We start from the raw sequence: 17,942 nt of genomic DNA, 5'->3' as shown, positions 1-17,942 counted from the left end.
ATACATATATATATACATATATATATATACATACACACACACACACACACACACACATATATATATATAAATATGTATATACAAATACATACACAATTTAAGGTACCAGGGAAGTCTTCATGACGGAAATACTGATCAAATCCGATATATCCCTTAGCTAATTTCTAAGTGCAAGTGCCGCAGATTTAGGATTTTACAGTGTTTGTATCGACAGCCGCATACTCGCTCTCTTTTTACATCCTCAACATACGTGCCAACGATGTTAAAAACAAACCTACGTTAACAAACTTGCTCTCGTGTAAGTTCAGTGTGTTCGATTCTAACCTGATAGGAAACACGCACAGTAAGAACGAACGTACAACCATAACCCCGGTGAGAATATAAATAGAAGTAAAAAACATACATGATACCGATTAACATTAAAACAGCATGCAATACATACTTATACATTTATATATAGATATAGATATGGGAGTGTGGTAAGAGCTTGTCAACCTGTTAGCGGAGATTTGTCGATGACACCCTGGCCACCAGTCATCTTCAGTGTACATATCCCAGCATGCTGCGACTGGATCTCTATCGGTAATATCAATGCAGTCATGTATACTCAGTGAACTAGTTTCAATAAATGTGTATGGCATGTATGATTGTATGTAAATATGTATAAATATATACATCTATGTCTATATCCATATAGCATAATAAACATACATGCACAACGGGCCGAAGTCAGCGGTCTCCGAACAAGGTTCAATACTCAATAGAAAAACAGAAAGCCAACGAACTGATATTGTTAACGCCAGTGCGACTTCCGACCAGTATGTCCAACGCGGTGTAAGTTGTGAGCGGGGAAAGATACGTGATGCTGGTGCTGATCAAGCTGAAGCTCAGTAAAGCTAGAGATAGTGCTTGTGAGTATACACTGTTCTTCTATCATAAACTCATTGTGTATCCGCTCGCTTCGATGAGTGCAAAACAGTCCATTGGTATGATCGACATAGTGAGAACAACATGATATGAACGTACACAGCCCTTACCATAAGATCGCGATAAAATCAGTATAGGACATTATTAATGATGCACAGGAGATACCTCAAGTATAAAAAAAAGTAGGTAATATCACAAGTAAAATTGATGTCCATATCCATACGTACTAAGTTCAGAAGATAATGTAGGCACTGTACGTGCACTTTAGCCCATTGCGAGAGAGTATATACGATAGCACACATTTCTGATGCCATTTTTAGTATAAATATATATATATATATATATATATTGATATAGTTATTGTTTACGTGCACACACACACACACACACACACACATATATATAACAAAATAAAAATAATATTAATAAAAATAATATTTATAAAAATAATCAACGAATACTTAGACATACAAGTATATACACACGAACGTTGCATCAGTTGTTAGCGGTATTTCAAGCAATATACGCTAGTTAAAATACAGATTTGAGGGGAAACACAACTTTTTCAAGTTATTGAAAAGTTTGAAAGGTTTATTTATGTTTGCTGATGTCAATGCATTCCTTTGATTTCAGTGCTCATAAATGTTTCCACCCATGTCGTTGTTACATTCAGGTGAACACCACAATGATAAACTCTAAATGTGTGAAAGACGATACCTTCTATTCGATTGTGCTCACAAAGGAGCATTGTACGTTGCTCGAATATCCGACTGGACTGAAGAAAGAAGACTCGAAGAGCCCATCACCTTGCCGACAAGTGCCCAAGTATTGCAATTAGACATATAAAAATACAGTATATAAGTGAAATAAAGCGAGTATAAAACGCACATGAATACAGATTCATAGGCCATAGATGCATTCTCAACACCTACATATCGAGACTCGAGACTCCGAGAGGCAAATCCACCAGTGAAGGAAGTCTCGACGAACACGGACCAGTGGGCTAAATATAAACCCTTATTTCCTCAGGATGAGATTTTAGTAGCGAGTGTATTTTTTGTTCAAAAATTATCAAATACTCTTTATTTTAAAACCCACAAGCTCCATCGAGTCAAGTAAGAATTGAAGTATCGATTTTGAGTCGTGGTATGTATAAGATTTTAATCGTTACTTAATATAAGTGGTCTAAAGGTAATATTTAACTCACATGTATTTTTTTGTTTCAACAGTATTTGGTAGCAGTACTTTTACTACTATTGTTTAAAATATAATAATAAACTATGTAACCAGAAAAATCGGAGTATTAAGCCTCACAGTCCCTCAGACTCAGAAACTCAGTCTCAGAGTCCCCGGAAAGTTTTGTCGTTTTAAGTTTTTCACAAGAAAATTTCTGTCGGTGACCGCTTGAGTGCTAAGTCCTGGGCCCTGGGGCCTGGGTGTGATTGCTCATTGGGTTAAAAAAAACAAAAAAATAAAACTGTGGGTCAAATAGTTCCATTGTATAGAAATAAATTCTAGATAGTTTCTTAGATAAATCTGTTTTTATTAAAAAAATTCTACAAAAGTAAAAAAACAAAACCACAAAAAGAAGTTTGGAAATTAGAACCCGTGAGGGCCCGTGCAGACTTACACTCGTCACGTTTTACGTTGCAACGTATAGATTTCCATGGATACGTTAAAAGGAACGTTTTCAATGTATTGGTAGTCCTAAATATAATTTGAGGGTCATTCCTGGAGGTCAGTGTATTGATAAATATTGTCCTTCCAACCGGTATATCATCACTTCATTGTGTTTGATTGGTGTGTGCAGGGTTTCGTGGCCAATAATATTGGAACAGGCGCTCTAGTATTGTCATGTGAACATAATTTAGGCCAGAATATTTGGTGTAAACGTTACAACGTAAAAGATAACCGTTGTACATCTATTCCAATGTAGATTTAAAAAGAGAAAAAAAGGACTTTATGAGCTGTTCCAACTTCCCAAGTCCCAGATCCGGGTCTCACACAGACGAGGCCAAGGGCCCAAGGCCGACAATCTAAGGCACTGTGTGAGACTGGAGTCTGTGAGACTGTGAGTGTCAGAGTATTTCTCACGAATTGTTGGATTTAAGAAAAAAAGAAGCAGGAGTAAAGTGCATGTATAAGAGTATCTGCGTTTTTAGTAAAGTACTAATATACTGTAGAGTCGTTTAATTTTTAAAGACTGCATATATATTTACAGTTAAAATATGTTGCTTTGAGAGGTTTTCAATTTTTATTTCGGAAAATGAACGATGATAGAACGTACACCCCAGCAAGGGGCATGGGACCAGGGCAATTGAAGTTCGGATGTAATTATGTTTTGTGTTTATGCATTTACGCGAGGTATATACACAGCGGGAATATGAACGCGAGGGGTAGTACTTTTCCACTTAGCTACTTCGCGCCTTTGTACACCATTAAAAATATTCACTGTACATCCGGGTAAATTATTGTGTGTACAAGCATAGGCGGTATATATATATATATATGTATGTATATATATATACAACTCTACATTAGAAGACGGATATTTAATATACTATACTAAAATTAACAAGTTAGGAGCATCGTGTGTATATTGCACGCTCTGTAGCTACAATCCGTCTGAAAGAACCATATCACAAACAGACGGAATTAGCAAAAAAAAAGTCTTTAGACGCGAGGCCATAAAAACTAGGGTATACCGAACCTCAGGGTTCAGGTACACCCCCTGCGCAAGATGAGCACTCAACTGAAGTGGGCAGTGCTGCTCTTAGCGACTGTATTTAGTAGCACTGGCGTCACTGCGGAGAGCATCTGTTGCGAAAGAAAACGTATGTGTTTTTTTTGTAATTATACATGTGTTTTAGCTTTTATACGAATCACCGTCGATTAGCTGGATTCAAATCGACTGATGGTGGTAGTGTGTGTTGTACAGGTGCCTGAGTTATTTGGTTCATATTTTGGTCACTTTGTGCACTGTGCTAGAGCTATAGACTTCATCTGATATATATATATATATATATATATTGATCTGTTTATATCTGTAATATTCGTCCACACTTAGCTTGGAATATCATAGCGCGCTGAATTTTTCTCGCTCGTGTCTAATTTTCTGGATACAATATCAGACAGTATTCTGATTTAGTGTCAATTTATTACAGCCAGGCCGAGTCAGCTATGAATGACCGTTAGTACTACACACTGCACTATACTGTTGTATGTTTTTCTCGTGTCTTAAAGCGTTCTTTGCGAAGAGGCCTCGTTTATGCATCGTCGAATATCGATTAATTGATTGCGGACCTCTGTTCGATCGACAATGATGCTGAGGCTGTCGCACATTTGATCCTAACATAAAACCTTGACTACAAGTGCTCAGCATAAGAATTACAATGTGATGCACGTTAGCCAGCGGACTAGATACTTACCACCCAAATGTCTACCTACCAACATATACATAGGAGCCACTGGACTTGCAATTTTTAGATATTATTCAGAAAGTAATATAGTTGTTTATTAGATTGTATGCTTTTTATTCTGTGGAATTACAATGTAGGCCACGGGCACATTGTCAAAGATGCGGAGATGCAATTGGAACAAAACTCTCCGGGAGGAATTGCGCTGAGGAATTTAGCCGGACAACAGGTAGGTGTCTTGTTATATGCACCTGCTGTCTGCTGGCTGAATAGATGCACGGTGTCGGTTTTACAGGCGTTTTCAATTGTTTATCAACCTGCAATTTCATTTTTAAACTGAATCGAAGAAAGACTGGTGTTTGTTTGTGTACGTGTATCTACACGTGCGTTTGAATTCGTGGTGCGCTAAAAAAATTACTTAAAACACCTTTGTATCGTTCGCAGGTCCAACAAAATCTGAAAACATGCGCAGCATACGAATGCACAGGCTCTGGATTGACGAATAACAAAGACGACACTGTGAAGTGTGTTAATAATAATTGCGAATTCAGTTGCTGCGTAGCGAGATCGTGTTCTACTTTCACATGCGACCAAGAAGCGGGATACACTACCAATGAAGCCAACTCAAACGCAGTGTGTTTCGCGGATGGATGTGAGAAAAACTGTTGTAATCCACCCACATGCGAAGGGTTTAGTTGTAGCGATCCAATACTTACGAACAAAGCACCTGATGACCACGAGTGTTCTGACGGCGACTGTGAAGCCTCATGCTGCACACCCTATACATGCGGTGGTTACAATTGTACTACCGACGGATTGACGAACTTCGCGAATGCAACCCTAGAGTGTGGAGGTGAAGAAGAGAGCTGTGAGTCAACATGCTGCGCACAAAAGACTTGCGGTGATCATGAATGTCTAGATCCATTGACAGATAATCGAGTAGATGCTAATATAACTTGTGTGGGAGATGGATGTGAGCTCACATGTTGTCTGCCTCTAGTGTGCAATGGGTATACGTGCCAAACTGATGGATATGTGAATCAGCACGCCAACGCAGATCCAGAGATAGAATGCGTGGATGGTGACTGTGAAACCACCTGCTGTGGGGCAGCCACATGTGAAGATTACGCCTGTATCGATCCTAAGTATGAGAATCTGCTGGACAGCAACACTACATGCCAGACCGGAGATTGTGAAGTCTCATGTTGCTCGTTCCGCAAATGTGGCAACCAAGTGTGTGAGCTTCCTCTGTACAACAACGCGAATGATACAATCATTTGTAAGGACGACTGTGAGAATCTGTGCTGCAGTGAGCGCACATGTGAGACTTTCACATGTCCGGAGGGTGGTTACCGCCTTCCCCTGTTTGAAGGTGATATCCAAACTTGTGGCTCAGATGGTGACTGTGAGGCTGCTTGTTGCGCCACCATGAATTGCGAGGTGCACGAGTGCATCATCGCCACTGCCGGCAAGATCGCCGGCAACGAAACCGAGTGTGACCCTTCAACCAACTGTGACGATACGTGTTGCGAGAAGATGTGTGTGGCCCACGAGTGTGCGGACAACTCGACCACAAACCCATACTATATGTTCGATCCTACGGTCGCCTGTGGAGAGGATTGTGACGCCACCTGTTGCAGCGCGATGGTCTGTGACGCCAGCGTCACATGCGATGCAGGCACTGTGCTGTCCGTCACAGATGGGTCTGCTTGCGCAGACAACGACTGCCAAACCGCATGCTGTGAGCCGGCTACCTGTGGCACACACAGGTGCTCAGAGCCAAGTTTGGAGAACTCAGCTGCAGCCGACAAGCTTTGTAATTCGGACTGCGATGTCGCGTGTTGCACCGCCAAGGTGTGCTCGGCCGATTTGGAATGTGGCGAAGACATGTACATGGCCGAGCCTCTGGGAACGTCCTGCGGAGTTCTGGGTGACTGCATTGATGTGTGTTGCCGCATGAGTGATGAGGGACAGTCACCCCTCTTACCCGAGGGCGACAGCGAGAGCGAGACACCCGTGTGCACCGCTTACACGTGCGCACAGGGCTTTGTCAATACTATTGGCGCGGATGCCCCCTGTCCGGACGGCGATTGCGACCAGTGTTGCGAAGCCACATGCGGCTCACACACATGCAAGTCCGATGGAGCTGAGATCACCGCAAGCACTGATGAAGTCTGTGGAGCTAACTGTGACAGCATCTGCTGCTCGGTCAGTACCTGTGGAGACCACACGTGCACCGATGATTCACTCAAGACCGGCTCGGACGCTACGGTGTGTGTCGGTGCGGCTTGTGCCGCAGAATGCTGCATGACGGTCACGTGCAGCGCCATCGAGTGTCCCGAAGGCTACGTGATTGGACTGAACACCACCTCTGAGACGGTTTGTCCCAAGGGCGACTGCTCCGCGTGCTGCGACGCCACGTGCGTAACGCACACGTGTACCGTCGAAGGTGCGCAGTCGGTCTCGGACCAGACGACGCTTTGCGGAGACAGCGGCTGTGAGGAGACGTGCTGCTCACTCATCAAATGCACTTCGCACACGTGTGCCGAAGGGTTCGCGCTCATCGAGGGCGCGGCCGACACCACGTGTGACTATGGAGCATGTGAAGCGATATGCTGTGAGGCGGAAGTTGTTGTTGCTACCGACGAAAGCATCACCTGTGCAGCACACACATGCAAGGTGGAAGGCGCCGTCAAGACGGACAACAGTACCACTGTGTGTGGTGATGATTGTGAGGAAATGTGCTGCGACATACTCACGTGTGCCGACCACACGTGCGCAGACCCGGATGCATACAAGCTACCCACCACCGACTCTTGTGATGCTAATGGCTGTGAAGTGACATGCTGTCTCACCATCACCTGCGCCGCGCACGAGTGTGAGGCTGGCGCGACCGTTGTCAACGGAACGCAGGTGTGCCCCCAGGGCGACTGTACGGCCTGTTGCGAGGACACGTGCGAGGGCTACACGTGCACTGTGGAAGGAGCCCACATGGTTGCCAACGACACCACACTCTGTGGTGAGCTGGGCTGCGAAGAGACCTGCTGCGACCGTACCTCGTGTGCAGAGCATGTGCAATGCGCCAACCACGATGCACTGCAAAGCACCAGCAACACAACCTTCTGCCCACCGGAGGGTTGCGAGGCCACGTGCTGCCAGGATGTCTTCTGTGAGAATGCCTGCACCGATTTAGTGGGGTACGTACCTGTCAATGGCACAGACGGAACCACCGCATGTCCCGGAGGTGACTGCTCGAAGTGTTGTGTGGCCACATGCGCGTCTATCGAGAAGTGTTCGTCCGAGAATGCATTTGTGACCGACGATTCGAGTCTGGTGTGCGGAAACAACTGTGACGAGGTGTGCTGCTCCATCACCACGTGTGCAGCCCACGCCTGTACCGATGCCGGGGCGTACATTGACCCCGCAAAGAACGCTACAGAGTGTCTGCCCGAGGGGTGTGATGAGACGTGTTGCGAGGTGGTCATCTGTCCTGCGGACGGTTGCCCTCAAGGCTTTGCCGAAACCGGAGAGGTTGTGTGCCCGCAAGGCGACTGCAGCGGTTGCTGTGCAGCCACCTGTGCACTACACGAGTGCTCCGTTGCCGGCGCGATCTACACTAACGACACTACGCAAGTATGTGGTGATGACTGTGACGAGGTCTGTTGCGAGATTGTCACGTGCGCGACGCACACATGCGCAATCCCCGAAGCGTACAAAGCCCCTGGAAACGCCACTGTATGTCCCAATGGCGAGTGCGAGGAGGCCTGCTGCTTCGCCGTCACGTGCAAAATGCACGCGGAGAACTGTGAAGCCGGATACGTTATCCAGGACGCCGACGCGTACTGCCCACAAGGCGATTGCAGCGCGTGCTGCGTGCCCACTTGCGAGACAGTCACTGCGTGCCCCGTCGAAGGTGCTGTTATGTCCGCCAACCTGTCGACCATCTGTGGCGACAGCTGTGAGGAGATCTGCTGCTCACTCACGACCTGCGATGTGCACAACTGTACCGATCCTCTGGCGTACAACAACCCCGCGAACGTAGCTACGGCGTGCCCGCATACCGAAGGGTGCGACGAGGCTTGTTGCGAGACTGTGACGTGCGAGATGGTCACGTGTCCCGACAACTACATGGCTCTGGAGGATCTTTCGACCGTGTGTCCTCAAGGCGACTGTGGCGCATGTTGCGAGGCCACGTGCGCGACTATCGTCTGCTCAGACACGCGCGAGAACGCCACGGCCGTCGCCAATGCGACCGAAGTGTGTGGACCGGAGGGTTGCCAGACGCACTGTTGCGGCATCGTCACATGCGACGACTACGTGTGCGCGGCCGGCTACCTCAAGGAAGCCACGCCTGGCGTCACCTGCCCCGGTGGAGAGTGTGAGGAGACCTGCTGCGCTGCCACCTGTGTCTCGCACGAGTGTGCCGAGCCGCTTGCCTTCCGCAACGACAACGGCACGGTGTGCGGTGACTCGTGCGAGACTAGCTGTTGCTCGAATGTCACGTGCAGCATGTACCCCGTACCCGCTGGATTTGCGCTTGTCGTGGACGGCGCTGACATGTGCAACCCGCCTGTGTGCGACAACTGCTTTGGCCCGACCTGCGCCAGCCACAGCTGCTCGGATGTCTTCGCCGTGTACCCCGATGGTGTCACGGATGAGACTCTCTGCGGCGCGGATGGGTGTGATGAAACATGCTGTGACATGCCCACGTGCGACAGTACCGTCTGCCAGCCGGGATACGTCAACAACTTCGCAGCCCTCGAGCCCTGTCCCGAAGGCAACTGTACCGCTTGTTGCGTGGCCACGTGCGAGTCACACGTGTGCCTGCACCCCGATGCCCAGCGCAATGGCACGAACGCCACCGTGTGTGGGGATGACTGCGATCTAATCTGTTGCGACATCAAGGAGTGCGACGAGGTGCTCTCCTGTCCCGTCAACTACGTGCACCTTGAAGCCGGCGCCACTTGCCCCGAAGGTGACTGCACAGAATGCTGCCAGCCCTCGTGTGCTGCATACAACTGTACCGATCCTATGGCGTACAAGAAGCCGGACAATGCGACCATATGCAATGGCATGGATAACGACTGTGACGATTTCTGCTGCTCTGTGATCACCTGTGCGGCTGCGGAGGAGTGCCCAGCTGGTCACATCAAGCTTCAGGGTGCCGATGAGATGCAATGTCCTCAAGGCGACTGCAGCATGTGTTGCCAAGCAACGTGTGCGTCACACAACTGTACCCACTCGGACGAAGACTCTACAAGCAACAACGATGTGTCCCAGGATACTCTGTGTGGTGCGAGTTGTTCCCAGACGTGCTGCGTCGTGCCCACGTGCGAGGATGTGCAATGCCCCGCCGGTTTCGCTAACAACGGCACCTCGGACAACGACTGCGACGATCTGGACTGCGTGGCCTCGTGTTGTGTACCCACGTGTGCATCACACACATGCGCAAGCGAGCTGGCCTATGTCAATCCCAACAACAGCACGATGTGTACCGGTGGCACCGCGGAGGGCTGTGAAACGAGCTGCTGCGCCATGGTCACGTGCGCCGGCAAGTGTGTCGCGCCCATTGTCCAGGTGTTGGCTGACGACGAGGTTTGCCCGCAAGGAGTTTGCACGGACTGCTGCGCCGAAACGTGCGGGGTACACTCGTGCGAGGCCCCCACGCTCACAACCGCGAACGATACCACTGTGTGCGGTGCGGATGGGTGCGCTGCGACATGCTGCAGCATGCCCGTGTGTGATGTTGTCGAGTGCGCTGTTGGCCAGATGAACATTAACGCTGGCGAGCCTGGTTACGAGTGTCCCAACGGCGACTGCGCGAATTGCTGCATGAACACGTGTGCCTCTCACAACTGTACTCACATGTCCAACGACCTACCGCCCGAGACGCCCTGTGGCGACAATTGTGGAGACGTGTGCTGCAGAGACAAGACGTGTGAGGACCACACGTGCGACGAGTTCTACTATAACAACGGCACCGCCGCGGACGATTGTCCAGATGGCGACTGCTCCATGTGCTGCCTGCCAACGTGCAACACACACACGTGTGCCAGCGAGGACGCAATGGTTGTCACGGATCTTACTACGCTGTGTCAAGCGGACGAAGACGGTGGCTGTGAGTCGGCGTGTTGCTACAATGCAACGTGTGCCGACAAGCCCTGCACCGGTGGCCTGGTACTCATCCAGACCAACGATACCTTCTGTCCCCAGGGCGACTGCTCTGCGTGCTGCGATGTCTCCTGTGGCATACACGAGTGTGCTGCCCCGAGTATACCGTCCATGCCCACAGACTTCCCCTGCGGCGGCGCCGAGAACTGCCAGACCACGTGCTGTAGCATGCCCGTGTGCGATGCTGAGGTGTGTGATACCGGTTTCGCCAAGATCAATAACGGTACGGCCGGAACGGAGTGTCCAAACGGCAACTGTACTTCGTGCTGCACGCGTACGTGCGCGGCTATGGAGTGCCCCCACACCGACGAGACTGTGCCGCTCGACACAATCTGTGGTGCCGAATGTGCTGAGATGTGCTGCAGAGACCCCACCTGTGCCGACCACAGCTGTCACAACGAGCTCGCCTTCAAGGTGGAGGACCAGACTCTGGCGTGTGGTGCGAGTTGCGAGGAAACGTGTTGCGCCAATGTCACGTGTGCGGATATCCCCTGCGCAGACAACTACGTGCCGCAGCAGGATGCCAATACAACGTGTCCTGGCGGAGATTGCTCAGCGTGCTGTGCACACACGTGTGCTTCATACACGTGCGCGAATCCCAACGCGGTCCCCGTGGACGGCAACACCACGTGTGTTGACGGTGATTGTGTGGCCACCTGTTGCCAGGAGGCCACCTGTGCCGGTATCGTGTGTGCCGACGGCTACCACAACAGCATGCCAGACGAGACTGTATGTGTCGGAGGCGACTGTACCACGACTTGTTGCTCAGTCAAGAGATGCTCTGACCACACATGTGCCTCGGAGGATGCGGTGGTCCACCCCGATCAGTCTACCCCATGCTTGCCAGACAGTGACGGCGGCTGCGAGCTGTCGTGCTGTGCCAACTACACGTGTGCCGATAAAGACTGTGCAGCGTTGCCTGTGGCCGGGTACGTGCTGGTGCAGAACCTCACCACTTCGTGTCCCCAGGGAGACTGCAGCGCTTGCTGTGCACCCACGTGCGCGACACACACATGCGCCGAGCCGCTGGCGTTCCGCAACGAAAATAGCGCGCTGTGTGCGGGCGATTGCGAGGTCTCGTGTTGCAGTAATGTTACCTGCAACATGTACCCCTTACCCGCTGGATCTGCGCTTATCAAGGATGGCGCTGAGTTGTGTGCCACCGCTGACTGTGGCGACTGCTTCGGCAAGACCTGCGCCAGCCACAACTGCTCAGATGTGTTTGCCGTATACCCTGATGGTGTCACCGACGCCACTCTCTGCGGGCCCGATGGCTGTGACGAGTCGTGCTGTGACACGCCCATGTGCGACGAGTATGTGTGTGGTGCCGGCTCCGTGAACGCCAACCCAGCTATGACACCTTGTCCCGAGGGTATCTGTTCAGAATGCTGCGTGGCCACATGTGAGCTACACGACTGTCTGCATCCCGATGCGACGCTCAATGCGACTAACGCCACCATCTGCGGAGACGATTGCGACCGTATCTGTTGCGAGATCCAAGAGTGTGACGAGATTCTGTCTTGTCCCGTGAACTTTGTGCACGTCGAAGCCGGCGCTAACTGCCCCGAAGGCGACTGTTCAGAGTGCTGCCAGCCCACGTGCGCTTCGCATAACTGTACCAACGAAATGGACTACAAGTCGCCAGACAACACTATAGCTTGTACGGACGGCGATTGTGAAACCAACTGTTGCTCGGAAGTTACCTGTGCGGCGGTTACTGAGTGTCCAGTTGGCTTTGTGAAGCTGCAGGGTGCAGACGAGCTGGTATGTCCCCAGGGTGACTGTTCACAGTGTTGCCAGGCCACGTGTGCGTCTCACAACTGTTCGCGCAGTGACGAAGACTCGGAGTTCAACAATGACCTCTCGCTCGACACTCTGTGCGGCGCGAGTTGTTCGCAGACGTGCTGTGTTGTGCCAACGTGCGAGGATGTGGAGTGTCCCGCTGGCTACGCCAACAACGGCACCGCTGAGCAGGAATGCGAGGACTTGGACTGTGTCGCATCGTGCTGCGTATCTACCTGTGCCTCGCACACTTGTGATGAATTGGCCTTTGTGAACCCCAACAGCAACACCATGTGTGCCGATGGTACTGCGGCGGGCTGTGACGAGAGCTGTTGTCGCATGGTTACCTGCGACCAACGTCCGTGCACAGCACCTCAGGTGCTCGTTCTGACTGGAGAAGACATCTGTCCCCAGGGCGACTGCTCGGACTGTTGCTCGGCTACCTGTGAAGCACATGCTTGCCCCGCACCCACCGTCAAGTCGGGCCTCAACACCACCGTGTGTGGCGGCGAGACCGGCACGTGCGACGATCTATGCTGCACCATGCCTGTGTGCGATGCGGTCGAGTGTCTAGCCGGGTATTTGAACGTCGCGTCCGCTACGCCAGGCACTCCTTGTCCCAATGGAGACTGCACGGAATGCTGCAGGCCGACGTGCAACACGCACACGTGCGCCAATCCCGAGGCCATGATGCCGGAAGACCTGACCAGAGTGTGCCAGTCGGATGCCGAGGGTGGCTGCGAGTCCGCGTGCTGTTACAATATGACGTGCTCGGATACATCCTGCGCGGCACCTTTCGTGCTGGTGCAGACGAACGACACAACGTGCCCCTATGGAGACTGTAGTGCATGCTGTGATGTTGTGTGCGGCGCATACGAGTGCACCGCCCCGGCTGTGCTCTTTGTGCCCGAGACCACCGCATGTGGTGGTGTCGAGAACTGTGAAGCCACCTGCTGTGAGACGCCTGTGTGTGACGCAGAAGTATGTGCTGCCGGCTATGCCAACATTAACAACGGTACCCTCGGGGTGGTATGTCCCAACGGTAACTGTACCTCATGCTGCATACCCACGTGTGAGTCGATGGTGTGCGAACACCGCGACAATGCCGTACCGCTGGACACTGTCTGTGGCGGCGACTGCGCGGATATCTGCTGCAGAGACCCGACTTGCGGTGACTACAGCTGTAACAATCCGAATGCGATGGAGAATGTACCTACTGAGCTATGTGGCGAGATTGGATGCGAGGCCACGTGTTGCCGCAATGTCACGTGTTCGGACCAACCTTGCGAAGCTCTGGCCGGGCCCGGATACGGTTTGGTACAAGAGCCTACCACGGATTGTCCCAAGGGCGACTGTACGGTATGCTGTGCACCCACGTGCGCGGTGATCACCTGTACCACCTCGGATTTCCCCAACCAAGTGGACATTGCCGCGATTGTCAATAAGGACGAAACATTCTGCGCCGGTGACGATTGCAGAGCCACGTGTTGCGAGACGGCCACGTGCTTCGAGTTCATGTGCGGCGAGAACACCATCAATTCAATGCCCGGCGAGACGGAGTGTGTCGGAGGAGGGTGCCAGGAGACCTGCTGTGCGCCTCTAGTGTGCGGCAACCACACGTGTGCCAGTGATCTGGCCATGGTCAACCCGGACAAATCGCAGGAGTGTCAGCCGAAGGTGGAGGGTGGCTGTGAGTCGACGTGTTGTTTCAACAAAACGTGCGATGCAGAGCTCCCCTGTGGCGATGGTTACATCCAATCGCAAGACGCTGCCACACCATGTCCTCAAGGTGATTGCTCAGCATGTTGCGCGGCTACATGCGCCTCCGAGAACTGTACTACAGCTGAGACGCCTAATTCGGTCAGCCGAGCGGACGTGCCCTCTACCACCGTTTGTGGGGAGGAAGGCTGCAGCAGTACCTGTTGCGAGACCCTTACTTGCGGCGGATTCGTCTGTCCCGCTAACTACGAGAACGACTTCCCCGCAGAGACTGTATGCGTCGGAGGGAACTGTACGGAGACATGCTGTGGCCACAAGGGTACGTGCGGTGCTTACCAGTGTGCCAGCGATCTTGCTATGGTGAACACGAACAGCAGCCAGGTCTGTGCGTCGGATGCCGAAGGTGGTTGCGAGAAGTCGTGCTGCTACTACATGACTTGCGCCGAGGCGCCATGTGTAGCAGGTTACGTACTGGCACAGTCATTAGACGCGCCCTGTCCTCAAGGTAACTGCGAGGCGTGCTGTGCCGCGACGTGTGCGACCGCCAACTGTACACTCGAGGATTCTAACGCGGTACGCAATGATATGCCTGCCGACACGGTATGTGGCGAGAATGGGTGTCTGGAAACATGTTGCGAGGGCCTCACGTGCGGTGCACACACGTGCCCCGACGGCTATGTGGCAGCGATGGCGCCCGAGACGGCGTGTCCTATGGGCAACTGTACCTCATGCTGCACGCCTACGTGTGCTTCAACCACGTGTACGACGGCTGAGCTGCCCAACTCTGTCAGAAACCCGCTCGTGCCGGATACCACGGCGTGTGGTGATGACTGTGCGACCGCGTGCTGTGAAGAACGCACGTGCGCCTTCCACGAGTGCCCGGCTGACTATGAGAACCTCGCCGCTGAGGAGACTGTCTGTGCCGGTGGCGACTGTACTGAAACATGCTGCTCGTACTTGGGCACCTGTGGCACCCATACCTGCGCCGAGCCTCTGGCGATGCGAAACTTGAATGATACCGTGTGCAACACCGCGGCGGATGGTGGCTGCGAGAAGAACTGTTGTGCTACCAAGTCTTGTGAGAACGAAGCATGCGGTGTGGGATATGTAGCTACCGCCGCTCCGGAGACCATCTGTCCTTATGGCTCATGCACTGATTGCTGCTCAATCTCCTGTGCGTCTGCGCCGTGCGATACCGCGGCAGGCATGGCAGCTGTCCTACCAGGGGAGGCACCCTGTCCCGACGGTGACTGTGGCCAGTGCTGTGGTCTCACCTGTGCCTCGTACGAGTGTGGGGTGAATGAGGTGAACGCCGTTGTGGACGAGACGCTCTGTGGCGACGCTGGTTGTGCGGTCACGTGCTGCACCACGCCCACGTGTGATGCTGCCACGTGTCCACCCACGCACATCAAGACGATTGTGGACGCCACACCATGTGAGGGAGGTAACTGTACCGCCACGTGCTGCTCGCCAACGTGCGAGTACCACACTGCGTGTGCCGATCCTCTGGCCATGAGAAACCCGGACTTGACGATCCAATGCAAGCCTGATGTCGAGGGTGGCTGCGAGGCCAGTTGCTGCGCTATCAAAACGTGTGGTATGGAAGCGTGCGCCGAAGGAACCGACTACCAGGTTCAAGATCACAACACTGTATGCCCACAGGGTGAGTGTGCTGCCACCTGCTGTGCACCGTCGTGCGATGGCGTCACGTGCGAGGGTATCCTTGGCTACGCGAATATGATGGCGCCGGATACCATCTGTCCCGATGGAGATTGCGGCAAGTGCTGCACACCCACATGCGCGTCACTGGGTGGTGTGTGCGTGGACCCTAACGCGGTGATAGCCGTTGATCCAGCCACACCCTGTGAGGGCGCGGACTGCCAGGCCGTGTGCTGCGCCACTATTCCATGCGCAGGACAAGCGTGTGCGTTGCCTGGTTACGCCAACGATGCGGCTGAAGGAGAGGTGTGTGTTGGCGGCGACTGCGCGAGCTGTTGTTCTGCCACCTGTGCGTCTGTGTCTGCGTGTAGTGATCCCAACGCGAACGTCATTTCGGATACGGCCAAGCTATGTACCACCGATAACTGTGAAGACGACTGTTGCCTTGTGGCTACCTGCGCCTTTGCGACGTGTGGAGAGAACGACGTGAAGATGCCTGACGCGACCATCTGTGCGGGCGGGTACGAGAACTGTGTGACCTCGTGTTGCCAGCAGTCGAAGATGTGTTCGGAACACACGTGTGCGAACCCCGATGATGTGCTCAACCCCGACCCTGCAGCCGCCTGTGTGGGAGATGATTGTACCTCTTGCTGTGCCTCTTACACGTGTGGCCTGGGGATGCCCGAGGGCTGTCCCGAAGGTACGATGGCCGCGATGGGCGCTGATGGCGTGTGTCCCCAAGGCAATTGCGAAGCATGCTGCAAACCAATCGCCATGTGTGCCGGAGTGGTGTGTGCAGATCCTGCCTATCAGAACTTGTTTATCGACGGAACTGTGCCCACTATGTGTGAGAATGGAGACGAAGCCAACTGCCAGGCAACGTGCTGTTCACTGATACCTACGTGTGGAGCGCACGATTGTACGCTGACTAGTCCGCCCATGCGCAATGTCAGACCCGCAGAGACGGTCTGTGGTGTTGAACCCGGATCGTGTGATAGTATCTGTTGTGCGTACGTGTGTGACGATCACACGTGTGACACCGGTACCGAACCGAACAAGGTGAATGGTTACGCCATGGGCATGCTGGAGTCGGGTGTGGAGTGTGCGGGTGGTGACTGTGAAGGCACCTGCTGCAACACACTGACGTGTGGTAGTGGCATGCTTGATGATCTGTGTCCGGCGGGCATGTCCAACACCGCCGACAGCCTAAAGGAGTGCGATCTGGGTAACTGTGCACAGTCGTGCTGTGGCTACACATGCATCAGCGTGACTCAGTGCCCTGCGAACACGGTCAAGGCCGCCAATGTCGAGGCAGTTCCGTGTACAGATGCGGACAACTGTCTCTCCACGTGCTGTCAACCACAGTGTAAGGGTCATCAGTGTACAGCTGGCTCTACTATGAAGGCAGGCTACAAGGAGGCCGTATGTGTGAGCGACTGCCAGTCGGAGTGTTGTGATGCGCAGCCCATGTGTGGATCCCACGCTTGTACCGCAGGCACTACACTGAGGGCCGATTATGAAATGGTATATTGTGCTGATTGTCAGAACGAGTGCTGTGAGGCACAGGCACAGGCACAGCCACAGACGACCTGCAGTATGTATGGATGCGGTGCGGACACTCAACAGAAAGCGGGTGTGGCGGCCTCTCCCTGTATAGAATGCCAGGCCGAGTGCTGTGAAGCCACCCCTGTGGTAGCGTAGTGGTAGCCGAAGTCGCAGCCAGTTTGTGCCAGTGTCAAGACGGCCTGTTGTCAAGTACTCTCTGTCTCAGACAGATATCCTGACTGCTATAGTAGTAGAATTCAGGGTATGCATGGGAAGCGAGGGTGCGATCAGATTATGAGATGATGGTGCTCCGGAGCTGTGTGGCTTTGGCAGATGTTGACTGGCCATATATTAGTAGTGTTTATAGCAAATGTTCTATATTTAATAAATATATATAATTGAATCTAGGCGGGCTCTTTCATGTCGAAGCGAGTGTCTTTAAGAGCCCCTTTTTTGATTTTATTTTTACTGTTATACAGATGATCCAAAAATCTTTTCCGATAGGGATTGCACTATTAACCCAGTATCAAATATATCAACAAATCGAAGGGTAGAGAAGTTAACTTCAGTCATTTTAAAGACTTTTTCTCGTTGGAAGTAATACCTTAGCTATTTTAGTTCAAAAGTCAGAACACTCCTGAACACTATTTTCAGCGTGATTTGTAGATAAAAAAAGTTTTCAAAAACCCCAAATTGAAGCCACGTTGAAACCACCGTAAAACC

At 52.1% G+C, this 17,942-nt stretch overlaps 1 protein-coding gene across 1 annotated transcript; it reads left to right on the top strand.

The window, feature by feature from the left end:
- The first annotated feature begins 3,337 nt into the window (after window positions 1-3,337).
- Window positions 3,338-17,662, top strand: SARC_06793 (hypothetical protein). The gene is made up of 3 exons (XM_014299293.1): window positions 3,338-3,761; window positions 4,484-4,572; window positions 4,788-17,662. The coding sequence occupies exons 1-3, from the start codon at window positions 3,668-3,670 to the stop codon at window positions 17,373-17,375; spliced, it is 12,771 nt and encodes a 4,256-aa protein (XP_014154768.1). The 5' UTR covers window positions 3,338-3,667; the 3' UTR covers window positions 17,376-17,662.
- The last annotated feature ends 280 nt before the right edge of the window (window positions 17,663-17,942 follow it).

Source organism: Sphaeroforma arctica (assembly GCF_001186125.1).
Source record: "Sphaeroforma arctica JP610 unplaced genomic scaffold supercont1.501, whole genome shotgun sequence".
NCBI classification, from domain to species: Eukaryota; class Ichthyosporea; order Ichthyophonida; genus Sphaeroforma; species Sphaeroforma arctica.
This window is presented reverse-complemented; position numbering and strand designations above follow the sequence as displayed.